Raw genomic sequence first — 19607 nt, forward strand, 5'->3', positions numbered from 1 at the left:
TGCGTGGTGGGATGGGTGGGGTAGCATCCCACGGATGAGACGTGGTGACTCTCCAGGGTGAACGGCAACTTGAGTTGGTTATAGCATGCTTTTTGCAAGAGTTCAGCTCGTGTGCGTGCTGCTTTCCTCTAGATCTTCCTGTATTTTTAGTCTTTCCTTCTTCCCATTGTAAAGGTGTTGCCGTGAATATGCACGTAGGGAACGCATTTGGCTTTGCAACCGGCTGTGGGCCATCGGCAGGCAGAGTCCCGTGGGTCACACACCTTCCCAAATCTGCACAAACCCCCGACCAGCAGAGAAATGCATCGCAAAATCCAAGCGGTTGAACTTTCTACCACAGGCTGATCTCCTCCCGTAGATATTTGGGGAAAAGAATAAGGATTGGCATTGGAGTAGATTAGGCAGGGAAAAAAAATGCTTCCAGGAGGAGGAAAGTGTTTATGTACGTACTCGGTGATGCATGTCCAGCTTCTCCGTCCACGCTGTCCTGGCCGGCTGTAGCAAGGTGACGTTTGCCTGTCAGCGATCCCGCTTGCTACCTGAGCTTTGATTGGCGAGCCCGGGGAGATGTTTGCAGAATAGAGAGCTTTCAAATATGTGTTTTTTTGCTTGGAAGATGGCAGCTGAGTGGGTGCATTTGGTGACAGATGATCCTTGAAAGGTTTAGAAGCAAAAGCTATTAAAACCTGAGAGCTGTGCAGAGAGGAAATATTGTGAGTGTACCAGAGCCTGTTCGAAGAGAAGAAACATCCCTGTTCCGTGTGATTCCCATCAGCAAGCCCCGGCACGCAGTGTTTTGGGGCAGAGGGGACACCGTCTGCAGATGCTCTGGTTTTTCGGCTTCCTGCTTACTTGACATCCAGGCACAGTACCGCAAATGCCCGGATCAGAAAAAGGCTTTGGGACGACCGTAGCCAAAGGCTCCCTTAACAAAGCGCAAGCAGCTTCGCCCCATCCTCCCGAAACTCAAGCCAGTTGGTGCATTCCTGCCATTCTTCTCCCTAAAGCCCTTTCTTTCCGTTCACTGGATCAAGAAGACAAAGCAGCTGCTCTGAGAGTCTGAGATTTTTTTATTGGGAACTTTAATTTGAAAGGAATGGGATCAGAGGGTTTATTTTTATCGGAGTGGGGCGGTACCCCGGGATCCCTGAGATTACACACCAGCCGGTACCAGGAAAGCCTGAAGTATGAACCGCAGGGAGGAGATCTGCACTCGCCCGATGGTTTCTTTGGGAGAGCAGTGAATAATCAAAAATAGGCAACTGCTGGCTGCCTTCCCGCGGCAGAACTCGGCTGTCAGGTTGTGAAGCCCTTTGGGTGGCTTTGGCCTCATCCTTAAATCAGGAAAGACCAGCCTTAGCCTTGACAGCTGCTGATTATAGTCCCAAATCTAAAACCGAGCCATAAAATCTCTCTTGAGACCTCGTAGGTCTTATGAAAATCTGCTTCCCACCTGTAAATAAATATTTTCTTTAGATATACTCCGCTAAATTCCTCGCCAGTTTTATTTCCCCTAATTTCTCACGGTTTTCTCCAGATCCTTTCTGATCTAGGTACAGTTGTCTCAGTCCCAGGCTGTGCACCTCTAATAGAAACCAAGTAATGTGACTTTACCGCTTGTCATCAAGAAATTATGCGCAAGTTTCCCCCCAGGGCTGTTATTCTTTTGAAGCCCGGTGGGCTTCGGTTAACTGTATCGCCGTCTCCCTCGTCCAGAAGTTGGTATCACTTCTGTAGGGAGGAAAACAATAAAACTTTAAGCATGTCGGCTGAATGCTATTAAAATATTTTATTTATCATTGATTTCTAGTTTGTAGGCAGCAGGAGTGCATCTATTTAACGCCGGTCGTCTTTAAAATGGAAATATTCAGAAAATGTTTGGTACTTTTGTTCCTAGCGAGTTATGCAAGGTTGAAATGGAGGGAATATGCAGTAAAAAATGCTGTCTGTACTTAAAGCGCTTTGGCAACCCGTGAAAACAACCAGGGGACTTTGCTTTTGTGCCTGGCACATATGCATCAAGGGGACTGAAAACTGAAGCGTTTCACATAACCCAATTTTTTTTTTTTTTCACGTGCATCTCAAAAAATGTAGGAGGTATCAAATACGTTGAAGAAACCGCAAAGCCTCATGCTTATGAACAGAGGCCAGGCCCTTTCAAACAGCAGCGTTCAGCGGGGAGCAGTTGTAATTCCTCATTCGTTCTTTTTTTTTTAATTTTATTTTATAAAGACCATCTGCAGGTTGAAAGTTGGAACTTTGGACTCAGCCAAGTGCCAGTATGTAACAGTAAAAAAAAAAAAAAAAACCCGGCCCAACCAAAAAAGCTCAATCCCATAAACACGGTCTCTGTCTGGATGTCTCTCATTTCCAGCTAATGCCTAAATGGGGGGTCTAGACACACTGCTAACAGCAGATAGAAACACGTAGGTACGACCCACCTCCAAAAAATGTGTTCCATGGCTGCATCCTACCTCTCTCCTCCCCAAATCAAACCCCCAGAGAGGGAACTGAAGCAGCTGCTTCTGCTGCCCTGAAAACATCCGAGCACGAAACTGTGCCGGTGTCCCAGCGCTGCAAAAGCTCTTGCGGGGTCCCTGCGCCTTGCTGGGCTGTGGGGGTTTTTACCCCTGACTCCTCCAGACTATGCAATCTTACTGGGAAACCCCCAAACCACCTATTTTCTAGCCCACAGATCCCTCTTTCTACCCTGGAGGGCCAAGCCCAGGAGCCGCGTTGTCACGGGCGTACGTCGCTGTCCCTTCTGCGCCTGGCAAGCGCAGGCAAGACAAAAGAAAACAGAGCCATTTGGCACGGAGGGCTCAGCCGATGCGGCTCATTTATTTTATTTGGTTATTTCTGTGCTGCAGACCCGTGGACTGTATCGCATAGGTAGCACCGGCGTGTAGGGATTTGTCGGCAGGCAGAAAATCCTGGTGCATGAGGCATCGCGCTCGCACACTTGGGAAAATCCTATCGTGTTTGGTACGGCAGAAACTAGCTTATGCTTTCATGTGGGTATCGGGGCTACACAGAAAGTCTATTTCCTGTATTTTAAGTTAGGTTTTTTTTAGTGCTCTAAGATCCATATGCCCTGCCTCCAGGCTGTTCCAGTGCATACATACTTGACCGATATTCACGTTAAAATTTGGGTTTTTGGAGCCCAAAGCTTGCTGAGACTGAGCAGGAGCCATGCCAGGCACTGGCTTGTGCTTTCACTCAGAGAAGACACCAAAAATTGGCCGTTAAAAAAACGCGCAAAAAAAGTAAATGGGAAATAAGCCGGGCAAGTTCTGTAGGGAACAAAGTAGCACCCTCGATTGGAGCAGAGGATGGGAAGGGAGAGGACCAGGGGACGCCCCGAAAGCGGGACGGCGAGGGCAGGTTTGCGCAGCCATCTCCCGGGGTTTGGACCCGTTTGATGGCCTCCTCCTGCAAAAGGACGGGAGGGGAGGGCTCGGCACAGGCTCCCGGCGGCGGAGCGCTCCCGCAGCCCCGGGGGGAGGGGGGGGGGGCGCCGGCCAGCCCCCTCCCCGCATCCCCCGCCGGGCGACCCCGCGGGGGCGTGGGCGGTGCGGGGAGCCGGGGAAGAAGGAGGGAGCGGGGAGTGCATGTGCATCCTCGCAGGAGCCCCTGCCTCCCTCCCCGCCGCCTTCCCTCCCTCCCTCCCCCTCCGCGAGTGTGTGTCTCCCGCTCCCTCTCCAGCCTAGCCTGACGCAGGCGGATCGAAATCGGCCCTACCAACCCGGCTCCCGAGCGCGGTGCCGGCGGCGGGGGTCCGGCGGCGGCGGGGCCCCGGCGGGCAGCGGGGCCGCGCCGGGCCGGGCCGGGCCGGGGCGGAGGGGGCGGCGGAGGCGAAGTTGGCCCAAGTGCGGGGAGGCGGCGGGCGGCCCGGGGGGGAAAGTTGCCGGGAGAGGCGAGGGGCGAGCGAGGCGGCAGGACCATGGGCACTTTGCGGGATTTACAGTACGCGCTGCAGGAGAAGATCGAGGAGCTGCGGCAGCGGGATGCGCTCATCGACGAGCTGGAGCTGGAGTTGGACCAGAAGGACGAACTGATCCAGAAGCTGCAGAACGAGCTGGACAAGTACCGCTCCGTGATCCGGCCCGCCACCCAGCAGGCGCAGCAGCAGAGCGCCGGCACCTTGCAGGGGGAGCAGAGGACCAAGCGGCAGGCGATCTCGGCCGAGCCCACCGCTTTTGACATCCAGGATCTCAGCCACGTCACCCTCCCCTTCTACCCCAAGAGCCCACAGTAAGCAGGGGGTTCACCCCGGGTACCCACCGCCCGCGGGGAGCGGAGCGCTCCGTGCCTCGCCGCTCCAGCCGCCGCGCTCAGCCCCTCTCGCCCCCTTCTCCCCTCGCTGCCTGCGGGGCAGCCGGCGGACGCCTCTTCCCCTCCGTCCCCCGTCCTGCTGCTGCCGCCGCCCGCCGGGGAGGGACCGGGGGTGGGGGAAGCGGAGCTCCGAAGCGCGGCCGCCCCGGCTGCCGCCCGCCCCCGCACCCTCCCGGGCGGCCCCGCCGTTCGCGGGGTGGGAAAGTTGCGAGCTGGGGGCTTGGAGGCTTGAGGGGAGGGGAGAGCCGCGCTCCCCCGGCCCGGCCCGGCCGGGCTCCTTTCGGACGCGGCCGCCCCCCCATCCCGCCGGGGGAGGCACGGCGGCGAGCTCGGGCAGGGGCGGGCTGCCGCCGGGGGAGTTTCTGCTGCCGGCGGGTTGAACCGGAGCGCATCGCGGTCTCGGGGGCTTTACCGCTGCGGGAGGGGACGGGAGAAACCCGGGGGGTCTCTCCCCTCCGGGGAGGAGCGGCATCCTGCAGGCAGCGATTCACAGCGGGGCGGGCAGGGAAACTTGGAGCCCGGCGGGGTGCGGTGCCCGGGTCTCCAGCAGCCTTCTCGCCGCCCTGCCTGGCCTCCTTTGCCCGGTGGGTGCTGGTGGGGTTTTTTTTTTTGGGGGGGGGGGAGGCAGCGGCAGGGGCTGGTTGCAGTGTCCTGGTCCGGTGGAGGGTGTGCGGGGGGCGGCGGGAGGGGAAAGTTGCGGGGAACCTCGGCTCCCGGCTCAGCGCACGCCCGGGAGATGCTCTGCCCTGGTTTCAGACTTGCCGCAGACGAGGCGAATTAGAGCAATTTAATGGAGAAAACGGAGACCTCGCAGGAACGGGATCACCCACCCCCACCCCCCTTAGTATCTTTTCCTAGCCAATAAATCGCAATGCATTTGGTTCAGCACCCCTTAAGGGGGAAAAAAAAAAAAAAGAAGGGAAAAAGAGATCATCCGCTGCTGAAGCGCCGGGCTTCATGTGCCGGCACAGCGGAGGGCGGCAGGGGCCGGCCCGGGGCTCGCCTCCCCCTGCCCGCTGCCCCCGGGCCGTGCCCCTCGGCTGGCGGCAACCGGGGCTCGACCTCCCCTTGGCCGCTGCCGGTCGGTGGACAAATCCGCCTCCCCTTTGCGACCGACATCTTCCTCGCCGAATTAAACGGGAGCGCTGGGGTCGTGGAGGATCGTTGGAGCCATCCTGGTAGTTGGGGTTGTTCTTGTTTTGGGCGGGCTTGGGGATGCAGGTCACTCCCCCCCCCCAGCCGCTTGTGAGGGCACATGGCGGACGGGGCCCTCGGCCCCTCGACGCCGTGTCGCTGGGACCTCACCAGCTCCACGCGGGTGCGGGTTTACTCCCGGGCCGAGGCGATGGCGGGGCGGGTGGTGCTGCAGCTGCGAGGGACCATGCCCAGGTGCTCGCCGTTGCCCTGACTGGGGATGTCAGGGCGGGAGGTGCCTGCCGGGGGCCGGGGCTCGCTCGTCTACCCCCCCCCGTAGGTTATGGGCTGGGGCCGAGGCCGGGCGGTGCCGCTGGCCCTGCCCTGCCCGCGCAGCCTCGGCCCTTCCCGCCGCCATGGCGGGGCCCCGCCGTCTCCTGGCAACCGCCGCGCCGGGGCCGCCCGCCCAGGGAGGGCGGCCGCCATGGGCCGGCCCCGCCGCCGCCTCGGGACCCCCGGCCGAGCCCGGCCGCCCTGCGGTAGCGGGGCGGCGGCTGCCGGCTCTCCTGCCTGCCCGCTCCCCCCCCCCCCCGCCCCATTCCCGCCGCCGTTTCTCCACAGATATTTTGCCCTTTTAAGGCGAACGCCCGCGGCTCCGGATTCAAAAGGGCGGCGGGGAGAAACGGTGCTGGACCAAAAAAAAAAACCCAACCAAAACCACCCCAAAACCAAGGAAAAAACACCCCAAAAGTGGAGAGCGGGCCGTCAGGCGGGGGGACGGCTGCCCCGTGAGCAGGGCTGAGGTGCGGGCAGGCCCGTGGGTCTGTGCAAGCCGCCGTGTGTCTGGTAAACGTCTAAGGTGGGATAAGGCCGCCCAGAGTCATTAATTTCCTCAATTAAACTGTAAGGCGGCGTATCGCATCCGAAAATGTTTATTTTTCTGTCAGGGGGGGTGTGTGTGTGCACCCCTTGGTGCCCTCGAAGTGTGAATCGAGCCCCCTGCAGCCCAGGGAAGCGCTTCGGCTTTCAGCAGAACGAGCCCCGAGCCTCTGCCGTGTACGCTGAAATACGTAGGAAGCCTGACGAAGCCTTGAACTGGCGTTTTCCAGCTTGAATTTTAATTGCTGATTGTGTAAATGCCTTGCCGTAGTCTCACATGGGGTGTAACGCCTGCCACCTGCCTGAGGGAGTATTTCATATGGACCTTCCATGGTCAATACTCAGGTACTATTTACAATATTTAAGTCAACTTGCCGCTTCAGACCTTGATCACCGAGGTGGAAGAGATACTTGCTCACAGCTTCAGGAGTGCACGTTGCTCTAGGAAACGTTGGCTCGTCTGTTTGAGCCGTCACGTTATGGTGAGGAGAAGCCCTCAAAGCTTCGTGCCCAAGGATGGACACCTGCTGAGGCGACACGACGTCTTCTTGGGTCCGATAGTCCGTCATCTTGGGTGCTTGCCTAAATCCGTAACTGCACTGAAGGGCACTTTTAATTTGAGCATCCCAATGGAAAAGAAGATTCGGCTACCTAAATAAAAGAAAACATGAGCCGTGTCTTTTGCTTACCTGTAGTTCTCGTGATTAGAATACAATCCAGATGACCTGCTCCGTTAGTGGTGGATGCACCTGGGAGACTGAGTGAGGAAGCGCAACTGGTTTAGTTCATTTGGGATCATTAATACCTAAATTTTGATTTTCCTTATGCTTTTCTACGTGCAGTCGCAAACACGGCTTACACAGTGCTCCTGTGTGGTTGAGGGCAGGTCCTTGTCTTGATTAAACAAACGTGACACAATCTTTGATGTTCAAGATAACTGTGATGGTACCGGAGGTTAAGGTGGAGAGACCTGGAAGCAGAACAGGAACTACCAAAATACGCAAAGAAGGGTTGACTTTTTTGCCCTGTTCATGCCGAACCTCAGTGACTCTTCAGGTCATGGCATCCAGCCTTTGGTTTTGCCAAGCCACCGAAGTATCAGCCTGTTTTCCAGCATTATACAGAAGTAGGAGCACCAAGAGGACACACAGGAAATCTTCAGTTGTTTGGTAGCCTGTGGTTTTTTTGCAGTTAAGTGGTGCTGGGTCTGTCCTCCTGATCTGGTGGAGCACCTAAGGCGGCTGGAGATCGGTAGGATCAGTGGTAGTAGGAAGTCTGTTAGAAACGATGAGGAGTGATCATGAGGGCCATGGTGGACTTCTGATACCTGGGTCTGGCTCTGTGGCGGAGCGTCTGTGGAAGCTGCTGTGATTCCACGTAGAAGATTTTGGGTTATAAAGTGGTTAAACTCCGAATGGCTTTTAAGTGTGAAAGTGAATTTAATTGCCTCGTATAGAAAAAATACCATTAAATTTCCTGCAAGATCTTACCTTGCACACAACCCCCACCATTTAAGATGCATAGAGTTTAAAAAAAAATCTGTTTCAGAGTGTTAAGAGTTTTAGTTGCTGTTGCAGGGTTGGGCTTATTTTGCCTCTAAACTTTGTGGGTTCACCTGAGGAGTTTATAGCTAAAATCCGTGGAGGAACACATCCTGCCATTTTCTTCCAAGTTATGAGACCAGCGAGAGAAGTCAGGCATGGGCTTCTTTTTCGGTCTTCGTATTCAAGTAACTAGAAGCCAGTTGTCTAAAATAAGTGGCTTTTTCTTTCTCCCCTCAAAGGAACTAACTTGCAAGAAGTGACTGGAGTAAGTGGGCACAGACAGTGGAGAAAGCTGGATGGTTTGCCGTGGTAGAAAAATGCCATGACAAATCCTTATCTCCTCTTCGTCTTCTGAAATTGCTGCTCTGTTTGTTTTTCCACACCTTTGACCTCTCGCAGGATATATCCTGGCTGCTAACAGCCTGTCAGCATGAAAAGAATACCGCCAGACCGAGTTTGTACCAACTGTTATTCCGATGAAGATTGTACAGAGCTGCAGACCAAAGAACAGCCTTTTTAACTAGGAAGCTGTAACTCTCGTCTCTTTGCTTTCGTCATTTTGTACTTGCCAAGGGAAAATATCCAGGACTTTAATTTTAAAAGGCTGTTTCGTTTGGTGATTGGCAACAGCTGTATGCTTTTTTGGAAGACTGTGTAATCAGCATATTTTGTTCTCCAGAAGGGAAAAAAAATTGTTGAAGCAGAATGTAAAACAAAGCGGAGAGCTCGTGAGCGTGAAGAAATATATAGGGCCCGATCCTCTTGTCAGAGGTGGCGTATGCCCCGTCGTTAACTGAGATAACGGCAAAATGTCCTGTCATGATAGAAAATGTTGAGTAAGATGGAAAATGACTTGGTTTTGTGAGTTAACAGACTTAGGAATGCTGCGAATGTAAAGCTGGGGAATCTGCCAAAATCCCAGAGATTCTTTTTTTTGGGGGGGAGGAGCAGCCTGTGAGTCGTATTTAAGAGTTCTGGTTTAAAAAAATTAAAATACTTGGTTGCATAGCCTTAGGGAAAGTACTACATACATACAAGAGATTTAACAAAATCCCTTCAACGGCCAAATTGGCTCTTTGAAGGTGAATGTGCACGTCTTCTGTGGACTAGAGGCATATTTTTAAGTGATCATAATAGTAATAAAACCCCCAGAAATATTTGAAAAGCACTTCATATTTAGAGTGTTTGCATAAAATTATCTGCTGGTGTTTATAAATGGTATGTATGCTGCAGTACCAGGGAGCTGTCCATTAATTAAAACTCTCAAACTATACTTCTAAAAAAATCAAAACAACCAAAAACCCAACCCCTTTTCTTAAACCCCACGCTTTCTTCTTTCTAAAACAATTTGGAGGATGGTTGCAACATAATTTAACCGCTAGAAACTGATGGTTGAGATGATTGAGGGACCTGCGATCGGGAACCGAGACAACGCTCACGCCGTGATTCCTTCCTGAAATGTAGGACAGGAGCTGTGAAATCAGGCGAGGGATGGTGGCCTCTTTAGTCCTGTTACGTTCTGGTTTTGGTGTCGCGCTGCAGAAAACATCATATCAAAAGCGGTCAGCAGCGATGGATGTAGGGGTGCAACCTTAAATTTTTTTTTTCCGGTATCAAGTTGTAATTCAGTATGATGTGTCCAGCGACCGACTGCAACGCGTTTATCATTTGTTTGAGAGTAATTAACTGCTGTGGTTGCTTTTAGGTGCTGCGTGATATAATGTGGAATCTGTGGGGTAATCTGAATGTAGCGTCACATTGTTCTGAAGAAGAATTTATGTGCCTGGAAAGATCTGCTGATTCTTCATTAAACGCTGACATCCATTAATGTCAGTGGGGTTTTTTTCGGCACGCAGGATTTAGGGGGTTAGGACTTTAGGGTTAGGACTTTAATATATGTGTCGAGCGGCGATGGGGCAGCGATTCGCCACTGGTCGGAGGTCTGTGAGAAAGGATGACGTGCCCACCGATACGAGATGTGGCCAAGAGCGTGGCCTTGGGGAATGATCTCCCTTAGGCCCCCGCTGGTGAGCTTTCCACTCGTCTCGGCGGCTCTCAAGGGGACAGATCGACTTGTCTCTGTTCTAGCAGCGGCGCGGTGCCACTCAAACCCTATCACGGTTTTTGTGTTTGGCTTCAGCTGGCCGATTTGCATGGACAAGCTCTTGGATGCTGCGAAGGACAGGCAGCTCCTGTAGCAAGTGCTGGTGAACCTGGGCGCGTGGGACTTGTTGCCCACCCAGTAGTCCAGTCCTAAACTCACCTCCTCTCTACGGCTGGCCAAGGCAGCTTGGCAGAGTTGCCTCGTGAGCCGTCTCCTCTCCTGACTCCCCAAACACCCAACTTGCTCCGCTTCTGTGCGCGCAGCAGGGCTGAGAGCAGAGCCTCCTCGTGCTTCGCAGGGGTGAGGTTTTATTGTGAAGGGTGATATGCTTCCTGACAGAAGTTTTAACGTGCAGCGCGTCAAGGATAGCGGCGAATGCAAGTCAGTCAAATGTTATTTTACTCTCTTTTGACAGGTCTGGCTCGGCAGTGGTGGCGGTGGATGGGGCTTTCCTCTACGCAAGAGGCACGCGTGTGACTCACGCCTCAGAGTCTGTGCTGCTTAACGCGTTGTGAAGTGGCAGGCGTGAGATTGCTGGTAGTTTGGCTCTTTGTAAAATTCAGCCTTCTGAGGCTTTGGTTACTAGTGGTGGTAAGGAATAACCGTATCGTATTTAGTTATTATGCAGAGGACAAGGACTTTTCTCTATCGGCAAGTAGTGTTCTGGGTCATCTCTGAAGTACGCTTGTTTAGTCAGGTAATGTTTATGCTGAATGTAAACTCTAAAGACCAGAGGTGTTTTATTCAAAGGAATGTAAAAAACAGTGCACCGGACAAAGCTATTAAAGCCACATATTAGTTTTGTCATTTTCTGTCTGATTCTTGCTTTGATGAGTGACGGCAAGATTAAACGTTGCTGGAATTTCAATTATTTTTAGTTCTGCTTAGTAGCAGTAAGCGACACATACTCCTCTGAATTTCTGCTGCTTTCTGACATTAATTTTAGCAGTGTAGTGTAAATACACTACATTTTAAAGCAAAGTAGTTCTGTTCAGAAACTACATTGAAATCTTTATGGCGGTTATATGCAAAACAAAAGTATTCAGCAAGTACAGTAGTTTTAAGCAAGCTAATAGCACTTACATGAAGGTGGTCATTAACATAGAAACTATTTTTTAAACCGTAATACATCTCCATAAATTCATTTTCTACAGAATTAACTTTTTTCCTCTTAACTGTATTACCGGGTGAATGCTGTAGGTGGATAGTTTTAAAGCACATCAACAGAAAATGAGGTCCCAGAGCACGGACACGAATGCCTTCTCTCCAGACTCGCTGTGAAAGTAGTCCTGAGCTTTAGCATCCTGTATTCCTGAACACAACATGCATCTTAACACGTCTGAAATGAATCGCCCCCGCCCCCCAGATCAGTGCGCTGATATTGAGCAAAAATGTACGTAGTAGCACAAAATTTAGACTAGCCAGCTGCTCGCAGCAACCTGTGTTGCAGACTCGCGGGGAAGGTGAGTGGACTCCACGCCTTTACTAAACACTGTCTCACTGAATACCGGAGTCAAGGGTACTGCAAAATATGAGTCAAGGGGAAAAAAATTGCTCCTTTAGAGAGTTAAAAAGGACAGAGTGACTTGATATGTACTGGTTTCTTTGGTTATCCTGCTTGGGATAGATACTGTAGGATGCTAAGATTTCAGAAGTCATTGAATACAAACCTTATCTTAAGGTGAGGGGTCCTGGAAAGCTGTGCTTTTTGAACTGGAGATGGTGGTGGTTTAAATGCCACTCAGTGTCATAAATGATAATCCTTACTGCCTGTGCTGCTGGTATTGCTTCTCTCTGGCTTTCCATGGTGCCAAAATACTTGCATTTGTGGCAGGCTAAAGGATATAAATGTGTAAGTGTTTTTCATCTGCTGTTCTGCCATTTCTAGGGGGTGCGTGCAGGCAGAGAAGTCCCTGACGTTCATGTTTTGTGTAGCTTGTCTTTGTTTTGAAGGGCTGACAGAACAGGAAAAAAACAAAAGTATTTGCTACACTGGAGCCTAAAACAACTCAAATAATTCCTTTCTCCTTCTTTCAACATCAACAGAAAGCGGTTTGGTCGCAAGCGTGCACGTTGCTTGGATATGTACTGTGTCTACTGACATCCTAAACGTCTGAAATTGTATTAAGGTCTTTTAGAAACGGTGGTAAAGCACCTACCTGGAAGGGTTTGTGTCACGGAGATAGCTACAGTGTACTTGTGAAACAGCGAGCACAGGACTTGCATTTTGCAATGTTCATGCAGTCACTGGTTTCCTTGGAAACTACTGCCTGAGCACGTATAGCCGAACTTGAGCACTGGTGCCTGGTTTCAAAGTAGAAAATGGGCTCCCGGACTTCAAAATTGCAAAGTAGAGTTGGGATGTTTGGGCTGGTGTATTGGGTTTGCATGGCAAGGTTTCGGTAGCGGGGGGGCTACAGGGTGGCTTCTGTGAGAAGCTGCTAGAAGCTTCTCCCATGTCCGATAGAGCCAATGCCATCGGCTCCAAGATGGACCCGCCGCTGGCCAAGGCTGAGCCCATCAGCGACGGTGGTAGCGCCTCTGGGATAACAGTGAAGAAGGGGACAAAGTTGCTGTGCAACAGCAACTGGAGCCAGAGAGAGGAGTGAGAATATGTGAGAGCAACAGCCCTGCAGACACCAAGGTCAGCGAAGAAGGAGGGGCAGGAGGTGCTCCAGGCGCTGGAGCAGAGCTTCCCCTGCAGCCCGTGGTGAAGACCATGGTGAGGAGGCTGTCCCCCTGCAGCCCGTGGAGGTCCACGGTGGAGCAGATATCCACCTGCAGCCCGTGGAGGACCCCACGCTGGAGCAGGGGGATGCCCGAAGGAGGCTGTGACCCCGTGGGAAGCCCGCGCTGGAGCCAGCTCCTGGCAGGACCTGTGGAGAGAGGAGCCCATGCTGGAGCAGGTTTGCTGGCGGGACTTGTGACCCCGCGGGGGACCCACGCTGGAGCAGTCCGTTCCTGAAGGACTGCACCCCGTGGAAGGGACCCACGCTGGAGCAGTTCGTGAAGAACTGCAGCCCGTGGGAAGGACTCACGTTGGAGAAATTCGTGGAGGACTGTCTCCCGTGGGAGGGACCCCACGCTGGAGCAGGGGAAGAGTGTGAGGAGGAAAGAGCGGCAGAGACAACGTGTGATGAACTGACCGCAGCCCCCATTCCCCGTCCCCCTGCGCCGCTGGCGGGGAGGAGGGAGAGAAAATCGGGAGTGAAGTTGAGCCCGGGAAGAAGGGAGGGGTAGGTGGAAAGTGTTTTAAGATTTGGTTTTATTTCTCATTACCCTACTCTGATTTGATTGGCAATAAGTTAAACTAGTTTCCCCAAGTCGAGCCTGTTTTGCCTCTGATGGCAATTGGTGAGTGATCTCCCTGTCCTTATCTCGACCCACGAGCCTTTCGTTGTATTTTCTCTCCCCTGTCCAGCTGAGGAGGGGAGTGATAGAGCGGCTTCGGTGGGCACCAGGCATCCAGCCACAACTGTACTTGGTGCTTGCTTGTGAGGAGCAATCTTGAAGTAGAGTATCACTGAAAAAAAGCCCCTCGTCATACTGCAACACTTTTCCTGCCTGGAGCTTTCTTTTTCCAAAATTCCCCTTTTTGATGTGGTTTGTGAGCATATTTGTTGGAGGTGTTTCCTGTTAAACACACAATCTGTGTCAGGAAAGCTGTGGACTGGCTCTGCGGCGTAGACTTGAAGTGACTTCGAAAACTACCCAGCCAGGCCAGCTCATTTTGTTCACTTATTTAATATTCTGTGGGGTGGTGATGGTGGTGGGTGGGATCTGAACAAATAGGAGAAGTCATAATGTAGCTGTCTGCGTTGACCGAAAATGAAACTGGGGTCTTGTGAATATACGCACACTTTGCATTAAATGTGATATCCGAAGTTCAAGAGAAATATATATAGACAATTGTGTATGTGCACGTATGTACTTATCCACACATACGGGAGTACTGCATTAACATAAATATACTACGAGATGGACTTTTATTAGGATAGAAGACAATTAAGCCTTAATATTGGTGGTGTATATGGATTTTTTCCAGTATCAGCTGGGCTCTGGGAATGTCCAAATGCTGTTGGCTTTGTGGCTTAGCAGCCTCAGAGTATCGTTCAGATTGAGGAGTAAAAGAGTAAATAGCTGGTGACATGGATGTGATGAAAATCTAAAGCCATTGCTCCCTGCCCCCAGTGTAAGTGGATCCCTGGGATCTGTCAGTGCTTGTTACTATTTAAACTGCCTATCTGATGTCAATTGTGTGCGAAGATCCACCGAGTGAGGGGAATTCATTAGTGCTCTTGTAGTCCACAGGCTAAATGAGGAAAATAACTTTCTTGGTGGGTAACATTTCTGATGAATAGAAGAAATCAATGGCCGAATGACTCAGGCAACAGCAGGTCAAGGCAATAGCCAAGCACTTAACGAAGGTGTAGATAAACCAAATGTGATGCAAATAAAGCCATTCAGCTATACGTTTATGCTTGCTAGAAACAATAGGGATCTTACAGCTACAGAGATGCTTTGAAAACCATGACTCTTAAAAACCTGAGAAAGTCCTTTAGGTAAAATGGAAGATCCGGCATCTTCCTTTCTGAGTTGGAAATACGTGGGCAGTGGAGTTGGTGTCCACCTCTCTGCCTGGAAGTTTCAGTATTGCTTAAATTGCTGAAAGTCTATAAGGGGTTACATGTGAGGTTTAAACGTAGCTAAACTTGGTCGCATAGAGGAGATATACATCTTTTGGCAACTGCTGTGTTTCGGCGTTTGATACGTACATTTAATGCACAAAATAGAAATGATTTTGACACCTGATAAATGACACATGGTCTTCAGCAGGGTTGTTTGACATAGGTGTCATCGAGACCGCGTCTGCGATAACAGCAGCTCTGCTGTCTTTGGCTAGGCAGCTGGGTCCCGGCCCCGGGGGCTGCAGGGAGGTGTGGAGCGAACGGCAGCCAGGATTTGGTGAAGAGGCTGGAAGAGGCAAACGAGGCGCTAGGGTTTCTTTTCTTTCTCTTCCTGCTTTAAGAAGTGAGGGGGGAAAAACGGAGCGTTCAAGCATTGTGAAAGAGGGGGCTGTGGAGGGGAAAGGAAATTATATTTCCTTTCCAGTTTTCTGCAGTGACCCGCAGCCAGGTACAAATCTGCAGGGTGGGATTGTACAATGCGGGAGGATTGCGATTCGCAGTTGCTGTGGGCTGAATTCATCGCATCTGTTCCCTTCACCGCCGCTGCCGGGTTCCCCCCGGGGTCCCCTTTGCGGCACGTGCTCTGGCGTTGTGTTCTCAGAGCCCTCCGCCTTCACGCCACCGTCCTTTCTGCCCACGTGGCAGGGCAGACTGCTCCTCCCCGGAAAGGCCTCGCCGTCCTCTTCTCCCTTCTCTTCTGAGCCCTCAGTTACTTCCCTGGGTCTCTTGTTCCTGCTCCTCCTTCTTCTGCCCAACATCTTTCTCTCTTCCTATGGGTGTTCGCCCTTCTCTTCCCTCTCAGCCCCAAAGCTCTTCCTTCTACAAAGCTGTCCCATCTGATACGGTCCAGACTTTACATCTCCCTAAAAAACCTGCCTTGTTTCCTCTATACATCAGGAGGCAGAGATCTTCCCGTGGCTGTAGCACAAGATACCGTGGGAGGCGTGATTTTCCTGACAATCCAGCTTTTCCAGTGTGCAATTTGTACCAAATCACTCGACTCGTGACTGATCAGATGTGACGTCCCGTGGGCCACCCTGTTACGAGCAAACAGCAATTCTATCACGTCGGCTGCCAGCACCTTGCTCGGCTCAGCCGCAAGACAGATAATACACATCCCCTGCCCTAAAGAACCGCCGCCGAAAAGGACACAAAGCAAGAAGGCGTCTGATGTCCGGGCGTTTAGTGGTAATGGCTTTGAGTTGTATCGACAAAACATCACGGCGCACGCCGTGCGATGGCTGAATGTCATCCTGCAGTGACTCGATACGTCTTTGTGCACTGCTTGATGAAGTGCTGCTCCAGCTCCGGGAGGCTGCATTTTAGCGTTTATCATTTTAGCATTTATCATTTTAGCGTTTACAGTCCTGCCTATGGACCAAATAACAGCAACGTCTCGCTGGTGGGGAGCGTACAGACAAAAGAATGGGCTAAATCTCAGTTAGAAATGTGGGTGTGTGTACATACCTTCACGCATAACTTGTGACCGAGTGCTCGAATGGTGCTATTTATCTAAACTTGCTAGATATTTAAAAAATAGTTGGAGTTTGTGTGTATATATATATAAATATATACACAACTTTTCTTCCTTACACATCTTTGCACATCACAATCCTGTTAACACAGCAATTGCACGAAGGGGAGAACACATCTCCTGCTCATCAGATACTTGATTGCTTTCTGTTTTCCCAGTAGAAGCCGAGCTCTGCGAGGCACACGAGAGAAATGAAGCGTGGAGAGGCGATAGCTTTTCTCTATTAGCAGTATACGCAAACACAGATGTACCCAGATACCATGATAATGAGTATGTTGGGAGAGCTTAAGTAAGGCAGATACTCCGGTTTTACTTGATGTTACCTTGGTTCGGGGCACCGCCGAAAGGAAGACACAGCCTCTGACTCGCCGCTTGAAGCTAGACTTGTTGCTGCGGGAAGGTAACTGAAGTTTCGTGACGTTTCTGCTTGGAGAAGGGGCACAGGTGGTGCAACTCTCTTGTTTTGCTGCTTCTTAACTGACTCTGACAGGGTGTCTCGGAGTCGCAGCTTGCCTTGGCAGGAAGAGCTTGTGTGGCCTTTTTTTGGCAGCGGCGCAGTGATCTGTTGCGAGGTGGATATTGTATTGCGGCCCAGCGGTCTTTCATTAGAGGAGTCCCAAGGGAACGCTAACTATCCATCTTATTTCCCTCCATTCATTTGCTAGATTTATTAATGTGCCTGCAGGAGGGCACGCACCGTCGCGGGGTGTTTTCTGCAGGCCTGGCAAGCCTGAATACCAGAGTACGTTAGCCAGTAATTGCGAACGCAGGTATGTTACCTGTGCCACCGCTGTTCGTTAGGGATTAGGCACTGGGGAAAATGACATTTGGCTCTGTATGGTGGCGGACCTGACCCCTGCTCCTGTCAGGCAGAAAGCAGCTGCTCTACCTTCTGCTTTGCAAGTTTTGTTATTTTCTCATCAACCATCGTGGCGGGTACTTCAAGAGCATACGTTGTCCATGACTAGGAACAAATTACCACTTCCCTCTTAAATCTCCAACGTTTTTTTCCTTCAGATGACCGTTACTGTTATTTAGGTAGGCAAAGCAAGTCCAAAAGGGACATCATAAAGCAAATGTCAGCTTTTTGATTTTGTGCCATTACTCTTGCACAGACGCAACAGGTGGGTGGGTTTGTTTGGGGTTTTTTTATTTGAAAGCCAAGAAGAGCTCACATAGGAAACCACTAGCCTCATATTTAGAGCATTACTTAGGATGTATAAACCTGGGTTAAGGCATGATCCCAGTATTTGCAGGTACAAATAGAAAAGCTTCCATAGAGAGTGAGGCTGCCCCATCAGCACAGTGAGGACAAACGCATGGGAGAGCTGACTGAAATTGGGCAGAGCCAGGGACATGAGTCCACATCACTCAAATTTCACCTCCGGAGCACAGTGGCTCTTTTCTATCTCCTTGTTTCAACCAGAAATTCCATCCATGAGCTATAGAAGACTCTTTCAGTTGCAGGTTTAATCAAAATGAACCTGTTTCCACTTGTTGTTTCAACTTTTTCCACCACAAAAGATTCTTGATGCGGTCTGTGATGGGTAAATGTTACAAATTGGAGCCAAATTATTTGATTAAGTTCACTGGATTTAGTGGCCACAAAAATTTTGGCTGCTGGGCCAGTACTGAAGAAGGCTACTGTTTAAATACAGCTGTACAATCTTCCAGAACGTTGTGGCAGAGTTGTTAAATCGATGCAAAATTTACGAATATGTAGCAAACAAAATGTAAAGCTTCATGAACTTGTACCCTGTTTGCATGGTATAGGATCTGGAAGTGTAGGTTAGGACAACCTGACTTATGGACTGAAGTAAAGCAGATGTCTTAAGGATGGTCAAGACAACTATGTAAAATGTGGATGCTTGTGTAACATACCAAGAAGGTAGGATATAGGTATTTGAAGTTTTAACGCATGCTTGGAGGAGCCTTATGAGGCTTAGGTGCTAGTTCCTGAATAGTGCCTGAAGTTTAAAAAAATTACATATTGTGCTTGCATAGTTGGAAGCCTTCAGCTCCATTGCCTATTCTGATTTCGTTGGTCAGCAGTTGAAATATTTTTTTACTTTATTCATACTGAAGAAATGATATATCCCGGAGAGATAATATTCCATGCTTTTTCCAAGCTTCTTAATGGAATTTTTATCAATTCAGTTGAAGAATATGACGCACAAAAAAGCTAACTTGGTGTCAGGTTGTTTGCTCTGTAGCTCCTTCAGGGTTGCCTTGGCTCTCCGTTTGACTTCCCGGTACAGAATGGGAGATATGAGAGGGACCATCACACCTAAATCATGAGTGTCTGCAGCCTGACACCAAATCCCTCAGGTCATTAAAAGACAGGCAAAGCAGAACTGAAGGCTGCCAGGTCCGGAGCGTGGAGCCTGGACATCACCCATTGATGCTTCAGATCCATTGCTGAGAGACGAGCAGCGCTACGCCTGCCTCGCTTACACTGCTGTACGGGATTTCTTCCTTCCACCAACATCATCTGCTTGTTTTAAACCTTTCTTGTGCTCTGCACGTTTTCGGAAGACCTAAAAGTGTGGGGTTTTATCTATTTGTGTTGGCGATCCTGAGATTGCTCAGACACAGCTATTCCATGCCTTGATACCATTTTCTCTGGATTGCTTTGTAGACTCAAGTGCACTTTCCTGCAGTACATACATTGAGAATAAAAGACAGCTACCTCAGCAAATTAGCGTGAAAGCATTGGAGAAAAATTGGAGAATGAGGGGTTTTTTTGAGTAAAAAGCTATCCTTTTGTTGCCCGTGCCTATGTTTTTTAAAAAGTATATCTGTTGTGCAGGGAGGGATTCTGAGAAGTTAAATCAATTGTCTATTTGTGCACCCATCAGAAGAGGTAAATCAGGTGCCGCATTGACAGAGTTCTGTCTGTATGATAAAAATTCAGCAGGCCAGGTTTGATTTAAGTGGTTATGGAAGAAAAACCTAAAAAAACATTCTATCTACCCCTAAGCCCAATGTACGGTAATTTTCATTGCCAAAAAAGTTTCCCTCCACGTGCCACAGGTGTCCAGGTATACAATCCTATTTAAAAAAAAAAAAAAAAAAAAGAAAAAAAAGGCAAAAATACTCTGGAGGGTTATAATGCTTTTTAAACAAGAATCTCAAAATGCTGAAACTTTTTTTTTTTTTTTACTATCCAAAAGGGCTTTTCTTAGAAGCCGCCTCTGTTCTGAATGAGGTTGGTTGAAACCCGTTTTTTACCGGCAGCTGGGTCTTGCTGAATGAAATAACTAATCAACCTGTGGCCGATCTGGAGTAGCAGCCTCGCGATGTGACCTCTTTGATTATTAGAAGCTTGGTTCACAGCCAGGCGTAGCTGAGCAGGGCTCCTTCATGCAAGGGTAAGGTTGAGAGCTCAT

General features: G+C 50.4%; 1 protein-coding gene across 2 annotated transcripts in view; it reads left to right on the forward strand.

Annotated features, from left to right (window-relative positions):
* PRKG1 (protein kinase cGMP-dependent 1) overlaps window positions 1-19607 on the forward strand; it is a 513502-nt gene that overhangs the window by 30583 nt on the left and 463312 nt on the right. The window contains exon 1 of one of the 2 annotated variants that reach the window (XM_075154072.1): window positions 3944-4254. The exons of the other annotated variant lie outside the window; for it this stretch is intronic. Coding sequence (XP_075010173.1) covers window positions 3944-4254 — 311 coding nt within the window. Of the gene's footprint in view, window positions 1-3943; window positions 4255-19607 lie in introns of those variants that run through there. 2 annotated transcript variants of the gene reach the window in all.

The sequence above is a fragment of the Calonectris borealis genome, chromosome 7, assembly GCF_964195595.1.
Source record: "Calonectris borealis chromosome 7, bCalBor7.hap1.2, whole genome shotgun sequence".
Taxonomy (NCBI): Eukaryota; Metazoa; Chordata; class Aves; order Procellariiformes; family Procellariidae; genus Calonectris; species Calonectris borealis.